General features: G+C 28.1%; 3 protein-coding genes across 6 annotated transcripts in view; 1 reads left to right on the plus strand and 2 right to left on the minus strand.

The window, feature by feature from the left end:
* The window catches only part of LOC125836542 (nuclear transcription factor Y subunit A-7-like), a 158,952-nt gene that overhangs the window by 64,355 nt on the left and 73,820 nt on the right, over positions 1-20,777 (plus strand). The window lies entirely within an intron of this gene.
* Positions 9,296-11,084, minus strand: LOC125836382 (protein FAR1-RELATED SEQUENCE 5-like). Its single transcript, XM_049515557.1, has 3 exons — positions 10,135-11,084; positions 9,980-10,058; positions 9,296-9,400 (listed from the first exon to the last, which is right to left on the minus strand). The coding sequence occupies exons 1-3, from the start codon at positions 11,082-11,084 to the stop codon at positions 9,296-9,298; spliced, it is 1,134 nt and encodes a 377-aa protein (XP_049371514.1).
* LOC125836383 (protein FAR1-RELATED SEQUENCE 5-like) lies at positions 11,215-13,140 on the minus strand. The gene is made up of 3 exons (XM_049515558.1): positions 12,999-13,140; positions 11,355-12,376; positions 11,215-11,244 (listed from the first exon to the last, which is right to left on the minus strand). The coding sequence occupies exons 1-3, from the start codon at positions 13,138-13,140 to the stop codon at positions 11,215-11,217; spliced, it is 1,194 nt and encodes a 397-aa protein (XP_049371515.1).

Here is a 20,777-nt window from a genome sequence, read left to right on the forward strand (position 1 = left end):
AAACTAAGATTTTATTTATTTCGTATCGGTGGCACAGTGATTTGGGCTTGGATTTTTTCATATCGGAATTTTAAGTTTGAAATTCCTTACTAGTGAAAAGCAAGGATTTGTCTTGCTTTCTGAATCGAGCTCGTTGTACCAGACTTATCTAGTGCATATTACCTCTCTCATATAGTTTGTGAGTTATTGCATGGCGGGGATTTAACTCCGTGAACACCTAAAGAGAGCGGCTATTGGTTCCTTATCATTAAAAGAAAAGAAAAAAATAATAAAATAATAAAAAATAAATAAATATATATATATATATATATATATATATATATATATATATATATATATATATATATATATTACTACACTTTAATTAATTTGTCGTATTCTTTGGAAATCCCACACGATTTTATTATTTTTTTGGAAAGAATATATATAGCAGAGTTAGCTAATTTACTAATTCTTCCGTTTCATATTAGATAGTAATTCTTTTTTTACGGGTCTATTAAAAATTATAAATAAAAAGGTAATTTTATTAATTCACCTTTTTAAAATCTACATAGAAATTTTATAAACAAATATTAATACTTTTAAAAAGAATTAACTAGAAGGTTAATATATGTAAAAGAAAGTAATATTTTCTTGATTTAATAAAATAGACAGTAAAATGATTAACTAATAACGACGGAGGAAGTAATATGATCAAAATATAGGTAATTAGTTTCCTTATACACATTATTAGAAACGAGAAGAACCTTCATGGACCATCTATTGTTGTATTTTTTTTCATTTTTTTGTCGTCTTAAGAAAAAGGGAAAATTGTATATAATAGCAAATTATTAATTCAAATTAAATGTTATAAATATAGTTTGATTTAATTGTACCTCATAGCAAACTGTTGCTATTTCACCTCTCTCCTGGTGAATCTCGCTTGCCACTCTCGTTTCTCCCTCGTCTCTCTCGTTTTTTATACAAACGCAAGTGTATAAAGTGTGTTTGTGTTTGTATAAAGCGAGAGAAAATTGTATATATATATATATTCGTTCCCCTCTCTCCCCTCTCCCAGATTTCGCTCTCTCACTCGCCTCTCTCACTTTATACAAAAACGCAAATGTATAAAATGCGTGAAAATTGTATATATACATATATTTTCGTTCCCCTCTCGTCACTCTCCCAGATCTCGCTCGCTCACTCACCTCTCTCACTTTATACAATTGATCTTTTTGTATATGTATACCAAAGCAGATTATACAACTGCTTTCTTTTGTATATGTATAGCGAAATATACATATTTATGTTTGCTATGGAGCGCAATTATGCAAACTTTGTTATAGCATACAAATATGAATTTTGTGTTTGCTATATGTGAAAGTTGCTCTAAGAAAAATACATTTTTATATTCTGACTAGATACACGAGCTCGTATCAGCACGGGCTCAATATAAATTATTTTTTCATTTCAATTTATGTGGCACAGATAGAATTTTGAAAATCAATCAAATTTATATATATATTTGAAGTTGTTAATTATTGTAATTTATAATATTTTTACGTTATTTTAAATAATATGTGTTATTTTCTTTGTCCCAATTTATATGGCATACGTAAAATTTCGAGAGCCCAACAAATTTTATATATATTTTAAAAATATTTAAATTATTAATCATTATAATTCATAATACTTTTTACATAATTTTAAGTTTCTTTTCTACTTGACTCATTTTCATTTCATTGATTGGGAAAAAGGCTCCTTTTCCTACGGCCCGTTAAAAATAATATAATTTATTCAAATATTATATTCATTAATACAATATAATACGACACTCCCTCTGTTTTATTTATATGTCACTATTTTTTATTTTATGTGCATTAATAAATTAAGTAAGTTTACTATTCTACCCTTATTTAATTTTTTTAAAGTCAACTTTTCAATCAATGAATATGAACTAATTTATTTTGATTAATTAATTTGACCAATGAACATGAATTATTCACTTAGTTTTTCTAGGTTGATCAAATATATATTTTCAAGGCTAATAACTCACAAGGGTAAAATAGGAAGAATATTGTAATTTATGCATTATTTTTATGAAATGACAAGTATTATGGACCAATTATATATTTATAGTACGGATGACTTATAAAAAGAAACAGAGGGAGTATATATATCTTAATTCTCTATTTGTATGATACAAATAGAGAATTACGATATACTCCCTTCGTTCCTATTTATATTTCATTATTTTAGATTTCACATGCATTAAGAAACTAAGTAAGTTTACTATTCTATTATTATTTACTTTTTTTTTAAGTCAAGTTTTCAATCAATGAACATGAATTTATTTATTTTTATTATTTAATTTGACCAATGAACATGAAATATTTACTTAGTTTTTCTATGTTAGTCAAATATATATTTTCAAGACCAAGGGTAAAATAGGAGTAATAGTGTTATTTATGTATTGATTTTGTGAAATGACAAATATTAATTATTATCTATTTTTAATAAGAATGACACATAAATAAAACGGAGGGAATATATATATCTAGGTCAGTCCCGCATAAAATGACTTGTCTCAAGAAGATGTCTTTAATTTCACCACGTAACACATGGTTGATAAGTAGTAATGTGACAAATTTCTTTTAAAACAACTTGTATTTTAAACATAGCAATATTTGGCTCTCTGTGAAAAAAGAAGGTGGAAAAAATCGAATTTGAAATTATTTATTTTATCGCGTTTGTCATTATTTATTGGAAATAATTAAATTTATATGAAGTTAAAGAATACATTCTTTTGGAGCTCAAGAATAAGAATATTATTATTGTATTCCTTCTAATTAGAACGTCTTCATAAATGAGTGAAATAAATTATTTATAAGTTATAATAGTGGGCATCAGTCAATAAAACCTTAAAATATCGTGACTAATGGTTGAAAGCTGCATGGTAATATCATTGGTGGTGTTATCTAATATCAGCGAAGCTTTAAAGGTTCATTTTCCATTACTAGATTAATAATATAATCTATTAATAGATTCTTAAATAAATATAAAACTTGTGCAAAAGTTACTGAATTCCTGAAAATTCACAATATTTTTGGATCCCATTCATATTATCTTGCTATTAGCATACTATTATTTTGTATTTTTTTTCTCACTAACAGAATTTTACCACGAAATAAACATTATTTCACGTATTGTAGAGTTTTTCTTAAAATCTTTATCACTCAACTTTTAATCACGTTTTGATCTTTAGATTAAAGTATTTCATGAGTAAAAAGGTAAAAATAGTACATTTTCCTAAAGTCAAAATAAAGACAGGCAAAAACTTAACAAAGACAAAGTTGCCTAATTTTGAACAATACAAAAATAAAAATGAGGTTACATCATTAAGTAAAAGAATTCATTGCGTTTCCCCAAAAAGATTATTTATAATTTGTTTGGTGTTGGTCAGATAACGGCTTAGTAATCAATGAAGTGGTTTAAAAATAATAATACTATTAAAATATCAAATTCAAAATTTCAACAAAAATTAAACTATTAAATAATTTCTTCTAATCTCAATAAACAAAATTACTCAATAACCATTACAATTGAAGATAACATATCTCATGAAATTATTTGAAATACATTCAACATTAACAAATGTCTCAAAAAATTAATCGAGTTGTGATCAAACTATCCGATCCGAACAAATAGTTTGGTGTGGATGGGATGGAATGGAGCTCCATGATTTGGTTGGTTTTTGCGGTGAATCACATGGCCATGTCTCTAGAAAAATAAACAATAGTCCAAAAATATGCATTTATTTTTCACAATTAAAATAGTAAAATCTCTTGTCTTTTTGCTCCTCCGTACCTTAGAGTACCACTAATTATATTTGGTCAAAATGATAGCTGTAAAACAAGAATAAAATTAAAAGAAATAACAACTGTTGGTACCAAACTTTCAATTTGTCAAAAAAAGAAGAAAAAAAGGTTGATATAATAATTAAAAACTTGAGTCCTATATTTATTTTGAAATATTTTCTTAACAACTTTTAATATAAATATCTCAAGGTGTTTTCTATTTTTTAAAAGGTAATTGTATATCCCATATCATTTTATTTGACGTAATTTCTAAGTGGAATAGAAAATTAACCATTAATAGATGAAAAATAAGGATATAATAAACATTTGTTTGCATTTGATATTACCACCGAAAATATATCTTGAATAAATATTAATAGCATTTTTGTCCCTAAATTAATCGTAAATTATTTTAGTTTTTTGTGATATATGATTAAGATATACCGTCTTTAATTAATTGAAATATTCACTTTTTGATCTCTTTGCTAGTGAATATTTATAAATTTATTATAATTATTAATTATTTCATTGCTTTATTTGTACCGTTATTACTTTATATTTAATAGTAATATAGTTTAAACATAGTCCCATTATAGCATACTTCATACCATAACAAAAATACTTGAGTAAATTAATTAGAGTTTAGATAGACTTTATTAAATATCGTACAGACTAAAATTAAAATTGAAAATAACTTAAGGGACTAAAAGTACGTACTATTATTCCGACTATTTATAGTTGGGACAACTTTAATTGTAAGTATTATTTATTTTCAGCTTCAATTATTTAATATATAATTACAACTATTAGCATTTTCCTTTTTATAATTGCAAAAATTGAATGACAAACTTAACTTGGGCCTACTATAGGTAGTCTAACATAGTTGGACCCCAAACACATCTATTGTGGACGATTTGACAATTTAATAATTAGTATAATAATAAGAATTGTTTCAATGGATAACTATTGTAGATGATTTGACAATTTCTTTTTTCTCACCCGATATTCGTTGTCAAAGTCTGATTAAATTTAGATTCGTGCCGAAAAGTTTCATACTGAGGGTAAAGTGTTCTCTAACAAAGGCTACTATGTACTTAAGTGAATTCAACTCAAGATTTTCGATTAAAGATGAAGGAGGACTTACCACTCCACTACAACCTCGTTGATAAATGATATGGCAATTTACTAATACACGATGGTATGGGATTATTTTATATGTTTTTTTTTATGTATATTACAACTATTAAATAAGGTTGATGAATTCACTTGACTAAAATTATAGTATTGTGTGTTGATCATGATGCACTAATTTTGGATCGTGTCATAAAAGTTAATAAAAGAAAGAAAAAGGGTAAAACTTTAGTAAAAAAATGTCTCATGCACTTATAAGACAAAAATGCAAATATAATAAAATCACTTAGAGTAATATGTAATTCACAATAATAATCATATATCTAGCCACAACTAAAATTTGAATTTTGACCTAGAATAATTTTGGAACCATAGTTATCATTTTACAAGAAGCTTTTCATAGTACATTTACAATTTATGTATATTTGATTATTTAAATTATTATTCGCCCCTCTTGACTCACACTTTTGTTTAAAGGCAATTTTTTTTAATTTTTTATTCAGTGTCTAATATCTATAGTGGAGTTAGACTAATCTAGATTTGTGATGAATAGGGTCTTATTTGAAAGGTAGTGCTCCTTATTAATGATTTTTTGTATCTTAAATTGAAATCAAAATCTCTAATTAAGAGAGAAGCAACCACATCTACTGCATATCTGCACCACATCCATGGGTGGTCGGAAGGCAATATTTAAATGTTAGTACTAATTATTAGTACTATCAAAGATGACATTAACCTTTTATACTTTTTCTATTTATTATAATTTTGTATATCAAATAATCCAAAAAATATATTTTCTTTTTCTTAAACACATTATTTGAAGTGTGATATGCTGCCACAATTGGTGACAAGCCTTATGTAGAGTTTCAGACTCCTCTCCAAACAAATAGACAAGTTTCAGCGCCATTTTAGCAATATATATTATACATAGTTAATACTCCTTACGTTATAAGTTTATCTTATTTAACAAAATATTTTTAAAAAAATATCTTAAGATATACTATGAAATATAACAATATGTCCGTTAATTTTATAATTCTCAACATATAACAACAAGTCAGTGTAATCTCATATGTTATTAAATATATAATATGGAAAATTAAAATTATAAAAAAGTACTTTAAAAAAAATAGATCAATATGAGAAGTCAGATAAACAAATTGAAACGAGATTAGATAAAATCACTTTAAAATGAAATGACATGACATCTCATTTATGAATATGAGGCCCAAGATTTCCCGACAAGAATATACTCTTAATCTTTGATAGATAATTTGGTTCTTGAATTTTTATTTTCATTTAATTCCCTGTCCCAACATGATATTTTCTTTTTTTAAAAAAAATATTTAATTTTGATGTAGGCACCGTCAAATTAAATGAATTAACTTCTCACAATTTGGGTTAAAATTTAAAAGGATAATGTTTGAATTATTAACAGTGACCTCAAAAGATGTCTGTTTAACTTATTATTTTTTTGAGTAAAAAATAATTTAATCATATTCTTTGTATTTATAACTAAGTTTCATAAGCTAAACTCAAACAAAAGAAATATCAAGTGTGTTTTATTAAAGTATAAAATACAGAAATCGTAATAATTTGGGAGTGAATTACATTAAATGTTTTATTAATCTTGAATTTTTCAGAACTCGCGGATACATCTTCTTCGCCCGATGCATAGCAAACGATACATAAGTTATGTATCAGATACGTAACTACATAACTATCTAAAACAAATTCATACTGATTTAGGTTTGAAATAATTGGGGTTATGTATCAACAATAACATTTCTACGATTTACATTGTACACAAACAAAATTGTAATATATCTAATAGAGGTGGAGTGATGTATCTGAATATTAAGAGAGAGAAGGAAAAAGGAGATTTTTTTAAATTAATTTAAATGGTAGAATTTTTTTAAAATTATGTTATATTAAATCGTATAATTACGTAATTTTTCAAATGATTTTTCTACAATATAAAAGAGTTTAAGTTTTGTGCACCGTTGGTGTATGAAATTTCTACACCATCAGGTACTTTTAATGAAATTTAATCATAGTAATTTATTTAATAAAATAACAATAATTATAAAAAGGAAAAAAAAAAAAGAATATCAACAGTTGAGTCCTACTTGGATTCTAATCATATTTATTTCTATAACTAAATTATTTTCTTTCCATACTTAAATACAATATTGAGTTTTACCGTATGTTTTCCCAGAATCATGCTTATGTAGTTCTTCAAAGCTTCAAAACTTGTGAATTTGCTAAGTAATAATTTTTAAAGGCATCAGGCGATTTTGAAACTTGACAAGCTTCTTCTACCTAGTGGTATGTTGCTATACAATTAGAACAAATTTCACATTTTAAAGTATATTGTGGTCGTCTCCATTTCTCTTGCTTTACTGGTTGACTCAGATATTGCTAGCTTTGGAGTATCTGTATTCCAATTCCAACTATATTCATCCTAGAAACCTCAAGTTATGTAATGGCATCAGGTTAGGTAATTTTGTTTCGATTTGCTAAGCATTACTGGAAGTTTTTTTTTCAGATCTTGGTTTCAAAGGGAACAAGCAGAAATGTAGAGATTTGATTTGATAGTGTTCTATGGCAAGTCCTGCTTCATGTAATGGTGTTAACTGGTTGATGTACTATCATCTCATCTAGAGGGGTATCTGCTAAGTGTCTTTATCTGATCTGACTTGGTTTCAATTTCAACTAACGTATGGTGCAGAAGAATTCTACGCAAAGGTTGAAAAGACAATGTCTCAGGCTCTCAGCAAGAGCTAGAGGGAGAATATATTCTCAGGTTAATGAGTTTCAACGGACTAGATTGCCTTCAATATTTAAGTAGAGCTTATTCAGTTTGCATTCCATTACTTGTAATTCAATTACTTCGAAAATAAAACCAGAAAATTGTCCCAAATTCTCTTTTATTATTGAAGCTATGTATGTGCAAACAATGAGAAAGAAGTTATTATCTTGGCGTGCATACATAACCAGAAAGGTTATAGCTTTATTGATCTTTATATTCCTGTTACTTATGTCGAAGTTGACGACATGAATGATCTAGCTCGTTTGGCTGATGAGTATGGTTCAGGAGAGCTCTGGCTCACTAGAACAGAACACTATTATTCCCAATATTGAGAACTGAAGAGGTTCAAATGCAAGTATCTCTGCAAGGCTATTCGAGAAGCTTGTTGGTGTGCTGAAACCATCTAGGGATTGTGGAAAAATTTGCTCATGAGCTTCGGTAAAACATGTTCCATGAGCTGCCAACCAACCAAAAAGCAAAACTAAATATTTCAGCGGTACAACATCTTGGTGCTGCCTCTGTATCTGATTTTGCCGGGTATGATCAAAGGATCGTGTTTTATCTTGGATCTTCCATTAAAAAATGTCATTCTGCTAGTTTTTTCAAAACTTGTGCACACCAATTTGGCAACCTATCTAGTGCTTCCGTACTAGCCTCATAAGAGATGCATGCTTTTGAACTTCTTCAGTTATCTTCAAGGAACTACTTTTGTCTTGTCCATAAAACTGGATACTAGTAGTACTAATAATGTTCTTTTCCACAGTCAATCGGAGCTCTCTTGAACCATACTCATCAGCCAAACGAGCTAGGTCATCAATGTTGTTTGCTTGGACACGACCCATTGGAATGTGAAGGACGATAAAGTTGTAGCCATCTGGAAAAAATTTCTAGACTACCTTATGATTTATGTCATATTTCTATCTTCACAATAGTCAACAACAATGCATATAAAGCTCCTCTTATCCATTCAAACAACATGTATATTACATGGTGTAAAAGAAATGGAAGATGATTTGAAGAGCAAAAAAGAGACTTTTTATGATTTCAAATATAAATGTATTCAGAATTTGTACAATTGTATGAAATGAAATGAAATTTTATACAAAATATGAAAGACTGAAATTAAAATTTATGTAATGTATTACGTCTAGATCTTTGTACTTGTTCTGGTGCCATTTTGGAAATGAAGAGAAAATTCATAGACTGATGATACTATTAGCAGCTGGTGAGAGAGGAGGAAGAGAGAAAAAGCTCAACAACATCTGGTGTATCACAGGGGCCTGCACACCGAAGTAGTATCATTTTCTTGCGAGTATCCTACATTAACTATCATGTGTTTCCTAACTATTTATCAAAACACACCTCGAAATTAATGAGTCTTATTTTAAGTAGCAAAAAATCTTCATATACCTCCCAAATACAAGTCTATCAATCTCTAAAGGGTAAAAAGAACATGAAAGCAAAAAATAAATTCAAGTACTCTATTTTTTGATAAGAAAATCCAAGCAACTACAAGTCAGCAGCAATTAGAATTCAGTATGTACTTAATCTTCTTATTAGGCCTCAACTGGTTGTTGTGTCCACACTTCTTCTTGCGGCAGTTGACAGCACGAGGATGCAACTGAGCATAGCACTTGCGGCATATCAGCACCAGATGTAATCAGAAACCTAAAGTATGTAGTAAAAATATTTTTTGTTTGATGAGGATCAACCACACAGTAAAAATAAACAAAAGATAAGAGACGATCTCATATCCAAGAGAACCTGCTAGACAAGGAATCTATTTTGTCCAAACAAGAGATGATCCAGTAACTAGAAAAAAATCAACCATGTAATAAAATCATATACACTAGCAAACTCAGTTCATTGATCAACATGCTTACCTGTTGTTTATGTCCAAATACTAATACTGTCTTTACATAATAAACACATCAAAATAAACAATGAAAGGACTATTTAGAATTAAAAAACAGAGAAAAACTAATAAATCTAAATCTAAAGAACTATTTCTTCCTCTTTCCTTCTTATTCTCAAAGCTCCAAATCTTCTATCTTTTTACTCACTAACTAGGACGATATTGTTGGAATGGGGTTGAAGCCGCTTTCATCAAATCCTGATAAGAGAATAGTAATTCATCAACACGCATCTTATCACGTAAACAATATATACACGACATGATTAAAGAAAGAGCAATTCTTACTGTAAATGAGGTGGCATAAGCACAACCAGCGTTCTCAACATATTCTTGATAAAATTCTAAATAAGCATTAATGTTTGAACTACAAATGTAATTTTAGAAGTTATTACAAAAGTAATCCCAATAGAAATAATATGCATCATGTTAAGTGAAATTACCTTGTTTCCTTTCTCTTAAGTTTCACACTTTTCGTTTGCCTTTTTTGCTTTTGAGAAGATCTTCTTTTAATTTTTGGAGACGAAACTTTTTTGGTCTTCTGAGTAACTTCTAGAAAACCTCTCATCCTCAAAGATCTCGGGCGCCCTTTAGTTGTTGCTACCGGAGGGTCAAGCAAAGTAACATCTTGACTTTGTTCACATGAGTTTATTTCCTGATCTTTCTCACTAACTTGACCACCTGATACACAATCTTCCTCAGATTCATAAGAAAGCTCATCAAGTTCTCCACACAATTGCAATAATCTTTGATGCGCAAATTGATAATGTTTTTCAGACTTTGTAGCTCGTTCAGATAACCCAATAAAATGCATCATAATGTTATTAAACCACAAAGTAGAAGGTTTCAAAGTTTGTGTTACGTTTGAGGGGTCATTAGCTTTTTCTTTGGTTGCGTTTCTTGTCCATCGATCTAATAAATAATACATTGGAAGTGAGTGAATCTGTTTTTTTATAAATACCATTAGTACATGTCTACATAGAATTCCCATGAACTCGAACTTGTGACATGAACAAACAGCTCTTTTCAATGCAAGATCTAGACTAACGATATATGCTGGCCTTTGTCTTTGAAGCTGATGTACTTTATAGATGTTTGCTCCATCCTTGACCTCAATCTTTTTGGCGATAAATTTTTGAGACTGAATTAGTTCTGCTTGAAAAATCTGAAACATTTTTCTTGTATATTCCTTCGCTGCTTCATCTTCCATAGGATACAAAGTTTTCAAGATAGGTCTTGAATGTTTTGTCTTGTAATCCTTCTCCCTTACTTTATCATATCTAGCGTCAATAGCCTTATCATATTGCACCACAATTACACTCATTGGAGTACTAGAATTCAAATAATCTTTAAAAAATTTGTTCATACTCTCACTTCTTTGACTTGTCGACATGCCTGCACAAAAAGTGCTACGCACATATGCCGATATCCATTTTTCACGAATTGCATATATCCTCTGCAACCAACTATTTTCTTCTAAATTATACATTTTCATTATCTCGAACCACACCATTTCAAACTCCTCAGGAGTGGTTGTACCATGAATACACCAACTAAACTTGTTACTAAAGTCGTTATATTGATGGTACACATGACTTAGATATTCTGGAATCTTCTTTGTTATGTGCCACATACAAAAGTGATGTTTACTGTTAGGAAATACTGTTGCAACTACATTTGTTATGGTAGAATCTTGATCTGTTATGATTGTATGAGGTGCCACTCCAAACATTGCCTCTTTCCAAGTACGAAGTAACCACTCAAAAGTGTCTTGAGTTTCATCCCAAAGTAGAGCACAACCAAACAAAATAGATTGATGATGGTTATTAACTCCAGTAAATGGAAAAAAAGGCATCTTATATTTATTTGTCAGATATGTAGGATCAAAAACAACTACTTCCCCGAAGTTCTTATACGTAATCCTAGATCTAGCATCAACCCAAAAACAATTAGCTAAATGACCATCTACATCCATCTGTATTGCATAAAAGAAACCTGGATTCTCGGATTGACGTCTTTGAAAATATTGTAGCATTAATTGTGCATCTCCTTTTTCGAGATTTTTTTGTCTTCTTGTGTGTAAATAATTATGAATATCTTGACCTGTTAAATTCAGTAGATCAACACCCCCAACTTGATTTATCAACACTGACGCTATTTTACTTGGACGGACTCCTGAGTTGTCAAGCAAATCAATAAGATTTTTTTGGGCCTCCGTTTTTTTCCTTTTTGACCGCAAAAACTTTTGACTATTTGGAGATGCAAGTTCATGATTGTGCTCAGCAACAACCCTACAAACAACCCATTTATCTTCTCCTTTCTTCGACATATATAACAACGTTTTGCATCCTTCTCTAGTTTCATCTTGTGGTTTATTGCTTTCTAAATTTTTCTTTGAACGAAATCCTTGCTTCGAACAAACAAACTCTTGACCAATTATTGATTTATCTTTCCTTGATTTAGTCATACGACCATGGCGCACACTAAAACCATTACGATGAGCATAATCAAGATAAAACTTAAATGAATCATCAAAAGACTGAAACTCCTTACTAATGTAGGGATCTTTTGAATTTTCCACACCTATATCGGAAGCAGTTTGTCCAGTTCCCTCCATGTCACTTTCTTCTAATAGAACTTCAACTCCTATATTTTGCACATCTACATTTGATTTTTCCATTAATCCTGCAAAATACAATTAAGAAAGTTAGATAGCTTACAATAATGAATCTGCTCATATATTTTTCAACACTTCAATTATAAAACATATTCAATATTAGTGAAAGTTCAATCAATAAACTCCTTCCCAACATTCTAAAGAGCAGAGCAAACGTATTGGGGACAATATAAAAACACTTTAAGATACAATATTCACCTCTCATGAGACTTTATTCACTTATTTTAGTACATTGAAATTCTTTTGCTCATGAAGATATTGTTCAAAAGAGGCTTTTTTATGCTGGCAAACGAGAAAAAAAATGTGAAATTTGTTCTAATTGTATAGCAACATACCACTAGGTAGAAGAAGCTTGTCAAGTTTCAAAATCGCCTGATGCCTTTAAAAATTATTACTTAGCAAATTCACAAGTTTTGAAGCTTTGAAGAACTACATAAGCATGATTCTGGAAAACATACGGTAAAACTCAATATTGTATTTAAGTATGGAAAGAAAATAATTTAGTTATAGAAATAAATATGATTAGAATCCAAGTAGGACTCAACTGTTGATATTCTTTTTTTTTTTCCTTTTTATAATTATTGTTATTTTATTAAATAAATTACTATGGTTAAATTTCATTAAAAGTACCTGATGGTGTAGAAATTTCATACACCGACGATGCACAAAACTGAACATGATGATCTGTCTGATTTGTGGGCCTTAGAGTAAGCAAAAATGTGACTTTGGGCTTAGCCTTATCTTGAACATACTTTAGGATCCAATCAATCATGGATAAATTTTGATTTTTCACTCCATATTTGATTTTCGCTTTGAAGCTTAGTTTAGGAAAAATTACGAGACACAACAAATATAGCATATATATATATATATTACTTTAACTAGCGATATTTTAAATAAAATTATATTACATAATGATAGTTTTGGGTTTGGTAACAAATATATCGACTATGTATATCTTCTAAAATGTATGATATATAATGATAGTTTGGGTTTGGTAACAAATATACGGAATATGTGTATTCTCTAAAAGTTATGATATATAATGATAGTTTGTGTTTGTAACAAATACACCGAATATGTGTATCTTCGTATTTCAAGTCTGAAATATAGTGTATTTAATAAATTAAAAGTGATATATATACACGTGATTTTTTTTTTGTGGTTGAGGTTATTTCTAGTGATGATACAACTGTATCTCATAAAATACAAGTGTCATCTACAGTGTATTTTACTTGTATGTGGATAAAATGTATTCCGCTTCATTTTCAAATTTTGTTACGTTTTGTAAACACGCCAACTATTGCTATTTTTTGTAATTATAGATGGAACGATCTATATATGAAATTTAATTCGGGTTCATATGGTAAAACTCCGCTTTAAAAGGTAAAAGACTCTTTATAAAAATTATTTCACGATGATCCGAACTCGAATATGTTAGTTAAGAGTGAAAAAATAATCATCTATCATAATGATGTCTGATGATATTTTACCTGGTGTTAATCTTAACTTTTAAGCAATAGACAGTCAACTATTTAAGAGGGTATCAATACCAATAATGGTGCTTTGTGCTGATTTTTCTTCAAAGTCTAGAAGCAATCATAATCTTATAAATTCTTTATTACATAAAGTGAAGATATTATGTTTGCAATAAAGTCAATTTTTTTATATATAATTGAATAAAAATATATTTACAGAAAGAGTGAGAGACCAAACTAGTAGACACTTGTGCAATCCTTTATGACCAAAAACTTTTACCTTATATTGACGAACTTCTTTGTTTTTATCTTTTATTTTCTATATTTCAGGCTTGTAATAATTTAACCAAACTATATAATAAAAAATTGTGACAAAACGTTTCTAGTGAAAACGTTAATGTCAACACATAATCTTTCATTTGTATAAATCATTGACTTCCACTTCCACATGTCCTTTGGTAAGTAGTCTAGTTCAATCAATTATTTTTTAATTTGAAAATTATTTTGTATAAATAGAATAAAAATATTTTAATATTATATATAAATAGTTGAATATCTAAAAATAAATAAAACTTTAATATAATTGGCGATTTAAAAAATCGCTTTAAATTTCAAGTGTAATATTTTAATATTCTTACGTAAATTTCTCATTCCGTGACGAAATAGTATGCTATAAGTTGTTTAGTAGTCAAGTCTCAAATGGTGGATTAGTGGGGTTTAAGTTTAGAAAATGTCAAGAATGAAGAAATTAATGAAGAGACATGGATGCCCATAGACTATCATATTTCTTTTATTGCATTATAAGCATGAATTATTTGATGTTGTATTTTGTTTTATATATCTAATTGTTATATGATTATTCAAGTCGAAGATTCATCAAAAATATTTTTTTACTTTTACAAGAAAGAAGTAACATTCCATACACATCACTTTTTTAAACTCCACTTGTAGAAATATTATGGCCGATATATATGTTATTGGTGTTGTTATTTTATTGTAGAGGCGTGCATCGTTCGGTTTGATTCGGGTTTAAGTATTATTGGTGCGGTTTATTGATTTTCAATTTTTAAATAAGCAAAATCAATAATCAAATCCATAAGATATTTTTTTTTATCATTTTGGTCCTTAATGATTCGATTTTCAGTTTAACCAATAAGAAAATACTCATAAAATAAATATATGACTTCTCCAACAGTTTGACGTGACAGAACAATAATATAACTTTACATAATACTCATAAAATAGAAATAATACATGAAAAGAACTATACAAGTACACACAAATAAAAGAACTAGGATAAAAATGTGAATTAAAGGCTAAATGACAAAGATAATAACCAGTAAGATACTGCATATTAATATTTAAATATTTATGTAGGGTTAAAGAGTAAATTACTATAGTCTTAATAGTTAATGGGTTATCGATTTACCCAATAACCCTTAAAAACCCACAATCGATCGATAACCCAATATTATTTTTATAAAACCAATAAAAATTTCTTAATTCAAGAATCCAATATCAATAAACCAATAATATTTTTTTATCAATTTATTGATCGATTCAATTTTTACACACCTCTATTTCATTGAATTAGTTTATTCAAACCAAAGCACTATTCATATTTCCTGCCATGCATATTGTTTTTTTTTTCTTATATATATATATATATATATATATATATATATATCCTATAATGTTTATGCAATTTTAATGAATGTCAAATTGTTGTGATGCGTGAATGCCAAAGTCAAACAAATATCTTTCCGAAGTCATGATGAGTATATAGCGTTTGACATTTTCTATATAGTGCTCTTACTAATATATAAATTAATATTGAGCGTAAAAATATAACTTTTCATATTTTCTCGACTCAAAAATAGTGGTTCATATATATATAGAGAGCGCTGCAACTATCTATTTTATTATAATATTAGTAGAGGTGAATCCACGTACAACATGTGTTCAAGCACCTATTAACTCCGATGCAAATCATATAATTTTTATATAGAAATTTATTTAAATTGTTATATAATAGGTGAAGAGCACCCACTAGTCTAAACTTGGGCTGGGTGCGTTGATTGAGAACTTGAAGTGAGGGTCTTTGTTAGGCATTATGTTCACGGTTTAATTTCCCTTTAAATCATTTTTGTGAATTCCTAATTTCTTTTTTCTTCTATAAATCTTAGCTTGTTCTCTTTTCAGTTTTATTTTACTTTATTTATTAATTTTTTAACTCTCTTTGTTTTCTTTTTCATTTAGTTTTTTTTTGGTTAACTTTTTTAAACATTATTATTGTGTTCAAATAATTTTGCTCTTATATTTTGTGATCACTAGCAATTTTATGTTAATTCTTATTTTGTGAGATTATACAGGATATGTTATTGTTATTATGACAATTTTACATTAGGGAAAGATCAACACCCACGATCATAAAATCTTAAATCCGCCACTGAATATTAGAATGTACATCCTAAACTATATTGAACTAATTTATTACGTATATATTAACGTTAGAATTGTATATCATAATTCTAAACTATCATCTTCTTCTATACCAAAGAAAAGTAAATTGATGGCTAGAAAGTAGGGAGTAGCTTTCAGTCTAGAAGTTCTAATATAGGTTAACAGGAAATAAGAACTTTCTAATGACTTTTCATGATACTTAAATAGAATTGAACCATTTTTATTGGTTACAAAAAATAACTTAGCAATTTTTTTTTATAAATACTAAAATAAAATTAGAGTTATTTTAAATTTATGAAAAAATAATTTAATGACTAAATGTAATAGAGTAAAAATCTTGTGATCATTTATGAATTAACTCAAACGAACCTTATATTAAAAGACTAAATTTCCATTAACAAAATCAAATAATTTTTATGATCAAACGGATCTTAAACGACTTCTTCCTTTCCAAAAAACAATAAAATTCTATGTGCCATGAAACCTAAAAATCATTTATCCTGACTTTGACCAAAACAACACTACACCAAGTCATCATTCATGTCACCTTACATCACATTAATAAATTAATTCTCTTTATTATTTTTGTAGTATAAACCCTTATATTCCTCACAATTAATTAATTCTTAGTTTCAAATAATTAAGGTGACAAAATTTTATCGTTGTCAAAACTAATTAAAAAAGAACACATATTTGACTAATGAATCTAAATTTAAAAGCTCGACCCGCTCTAGCTCTTGGACTGCTTTTTTAATACTAATAAAAATTATCGTTTCTCAAATGATTTAATCAAATACAGATTAGGTACTATACTCCTAAGTACTTCCGTATTTATTTAATTAATTTTTTTTTTCAAAAATGGTTACTGATATATACTAATATGATAGTAGTAATTAAGTTCTATATATGCATAGATGGTGTTAAAAATAATATTATATAATTAATCAAAGCCTTTATTAAGTAATTATAGATAAATCTCTTAATAATAATTTTAATTAATAAACAGGTGAAAATGAAAACGGACTTGCTAACCTTAATTAAAATTAGCTAATAATAACATACATTCATTTATATTTTATAGTTTCTTAAAAGATTATATAAGCTTTCTTTGAGCGGTATAGATGTTGTAAAATGGCTCCAATATCACTATCATAAAATTAAATTAAATGCAAACATATACAAACTTTATTTTATAAATTTAAACACATTATCAAAGTTTGGTTTTAAGTCGCTAATTATATCAAGTTATTATTGCTTTATACTAGCGTGTGACTATAATTTGTCATGTGATTAAATATGCTATGTCTAAAAGAAAAATTAGTTATTTAAAATTGTTCTATTTCGTATGTCCGAGGATTGAGGAGTAGCAATGTTGATCTATGGACACATGAAGGTGGTATATGATAAAAGAAGTTTGTTATTGCTATAAATTTCAAGTATCTGATATATATGGAGTCTTAGCAGTTGCGACATAATACTTCAATCAGGTTGTTCAGCCTGTTCAATCCGAGAACAAAAAGTTAAAGAAAAGTGGGAGCAGAATTTATCCATTCAAATTTATGTTATAGCGAGACCCTTGTATTGATTAAGGGCTTCAAGCCTTTGCCAAAGCAATCAAAGGAGAAAGGAAGACTTCAGGTCTATAGAAAAGGCTTTAGAGAGAAAATATGCATCTGACGGATAAAAAAAAATATGGACTTGTTGAAAATATATGTCAGTTTCTTTAAAAAGATTATTTTTAATGAATAATTGTCTTTTCATTTTGCTTTCATATTTAGAATTGTAATTTATTGTGAAAATTATGTTACTTAAAAGAGTATAATGGTGATAGTAATTGAAGAGAGAGACATGTAGGTATAGTGATTTCTTGAAGAATTAAAAAGTCATTCAACTTTAATGGTGATTTCTTGAAGAGTTAAAAAATCATTCAACTTTAATGGCTTCACACTTATAGAATAATAATTAATTAATATTAATAATTATAATAATAATATAATAATGATAATTAAAAAATTGAAAGGCATTTTCACAATCCAATTTTAGACTAAGCACCTTCCCACTTATAATATAACTAGTAAAAGTACCCGCACTTCACGCGGGAATTTAATATCACGAAATTTATAAAATAATACTTAAAACCTACCAGTCATTAAAACTAAAACACTATATTATCTTACATACAAGATTACGTAGTAACAAACATTAATAATGTAAAGGAAAATGAAAATTATTACATCTTATCATTTATCCTTAATATCATAAGCATAAATTAATGACTGCAAAAATACATACCAGGATCTGTAACATAAGCAATGGTGTCAATGAGCCACTCAACATGAACAAAGTACACAAATATTTAATTGTGAAGAAAAAGAAGAGGTTCAGAATCTTCGTTGTTTTAAAATGAGAAGAAATTCCTTTATTTATAGACAACAAAGGGTAGTGTGAACAAATGTTTATTGTGCCTTATCGGAAAGGTTACAACTATTTGGAAAAGTTGCAACCCTTCGAAAAGGTCACAATCTTTCATAAAAGTCACAACTTTTCATAAAAGTTGAAACTCTTTATTAAAGTCGCAACTTTTCATAAAAGTCATAACTTTTCATAAAAGTTGATACTATTCATGAAAAGAGAAGACTAGTTTTGGAAATAAATAAATTAAAAGAAAATTCTGGTTTGTGGTTGCGCCACATAGGCAGGCCTAAGATTCTCTTTTTATAATATATATATATATATGATAAATTTTCACTTTAATAAAAATATGTGTTGAAACACTTTTAAAATTTTAAGTTATGAAGTCAAATGAAATCAGTTTAGCCATCATTTTCTTTGTACTTGTGAATGTAACTTTTTTACCCTAAATATTTATAACCAATAAATATAAATAACTAACTAGATATATAAATGGAGAGATCAAAAATAAAGAGAAGAGAAGAGTAGAGTAATGAAACTTCTAATTTTAATTTTTATTATCTGAAACATAATTAGTTCTTCACGTTGAATAGATTTATTAGTTTTGTAATTTTTAGAAAATATCAAATTTATTTTAAATCTCTACTTTTTAAAAATTATTTTGATAAGTTTCAACTTTTCATAATTTTTTAACTCATATTATTAATTATTTCATAGAAATTTCTAAATTTTAAAATATTTTCTATACTTTCAAAAATTAAATTAAATGTAGACATGCATAGAAATCCATAAGTAAAGAGTAAATACAATATACTTCAATAAGTTCAGGAGGTCGAGTTAATAAACATTAACAAAAGGAATGTTAGAAGCAGTTTATCTGAATATTTCCGCTAAATGCATGTTTCTTGTAATGAATTTAAAAAATATAATAGTACGTTCAAGTTCAATTTCTCTATTTTTATAATTTATTTTTGCATTTGAAATGAAGTAAATAGCTATCGGGGAAATTATGCAGATAGCAACCATAATCTATATACCAATTAATTAGTTAACATAGCTACAGTTTTGAATTAATTACCATTCGCCACTAATTTCTAGGCTAATTTAGGCGACAGCGTTTCAGTTGTATAAATCATATAGTTTTCGGAATTCGTATAACTTTTGTATAATGTAATTTGTATAATATAATTTGTACAACAGTTTAAAGTACAGATGTTGGTGTTTGTTGTTATTTCGAGTTTATACAAAAAAAAAATACAAATCAATTGATACTAACCAGTTTATATAAATATGAGCGAAAATAGTTTTATTATACAAATACACGTGAATTGTACAAACGAGGTCACTCATAGCAGCTTAAACTATAATTGCAGCCCGTAAATTTGCAAACATTAATCTTTCGTTTTCCCTGTTTTTTCAATCTCTCCTTCCTTTTTTGCCCCTCCTTACTTGACAAACAAATTAAAGCAATAATATTAGATTTTGTGTGAATTTATCTACATATACTTTTCAATGATTGCGGCTGTTATTAGTCTCCTCCACAAATAAATTAAAGAAGTTTCTATTATTTGTCGTTATGTAATGAAAATGAGTCGAACTCCAAAAATATTACAATGGTTGAGATTAGGTTAAATTCCCACCAAGAAAAATATTTTGAATGACCTTCCACTGATTTAAAATTGGGAAAAAGGACAAATATACCCCCGAACTATCGTAAATGGTATGCAAATATCCTCCGTCATACTTTTGAGACATTGGTGCCCCTACCATCCAAAAACTAGAGCATATATACTCTTCACTCTAACGGAAGCCTAAATAGGGACACGTGGCGCAATCTTATCCGTTGATAAATGTCGGATTGGTGGATAAGATTATGACATGCGTATGTCCGTTAGTATAAAGGGTATGTATGCTCTAGTTTTTGGACGGCAGGGGCACCAATGTCCCAAAAGCATGATTGAGGGTATTTGCATACCATTTATGATAGTTCGGGGGTATATTTGTCCTTTTTCCTTTAAAATTTGGGCTTGTTAAATTTATTAAGTATTAATTATAG

This window comes from Solanum verrucosum, unplaced genomic scaffold (assembly GCF_900185275.1).
Source record: "Solanum verrucosum unplaced genomic scaffold, falcon-dt-bn FXZP01000278.1, whole genome shotgun sequence".
Taxonomy (NCBI): Eukaryota; Viridiplantae; Streptophyta; class Magnoliopsida; order Solanales; family Solanaceae; genus Solanum; species Solanum verrucosum.

Bases quoted from the DNA above. Each gene is read 5' to 3' on its own strand.
- LOC125836382 (XM_049515557.1), bottom strand. From the start codon at position 11,084: ATGTCGACAAGTCAAAGAAGTGAGAGTATGAACAAATTTTTTAAAGAT. The intron at 10,059-10,134 runs GTAATTTCACTT...TTACATTTGTAG, and splicing joins CTTAAGAGAAAGGAAACAAG to TTCAAACATTAATGCTTATT. The intron at 9,401-9,979 runs GTAAGAATTGCT...TGCTATGCTCAG, and splicing joins CTTATGCCACCTCATTTACA to TTGCATCCTCGTGCTGTCAA.
- LOC125836383 (XM_049515558.1), bottom strand. From the start codon at position 13,140: ATGATTGATTGGATCCTAAAGTATGTTCAAGATAAGGCTAAGCCCAAA. The intron at 12,377-12,998 runs GTACTTTTAATG...TGTATTTTGCAG, and splicing joins TGAAATTTCTACACCATCAG to GATTAATGGAAAAATCAAAT. The intron at 11,245-11,354 runs GTATTTCCTAAC...TAACAAGTTTAG, and splicing joins TAACAAATGTAGTTGCAACA to TTGGTGTATTCATGGTACAA.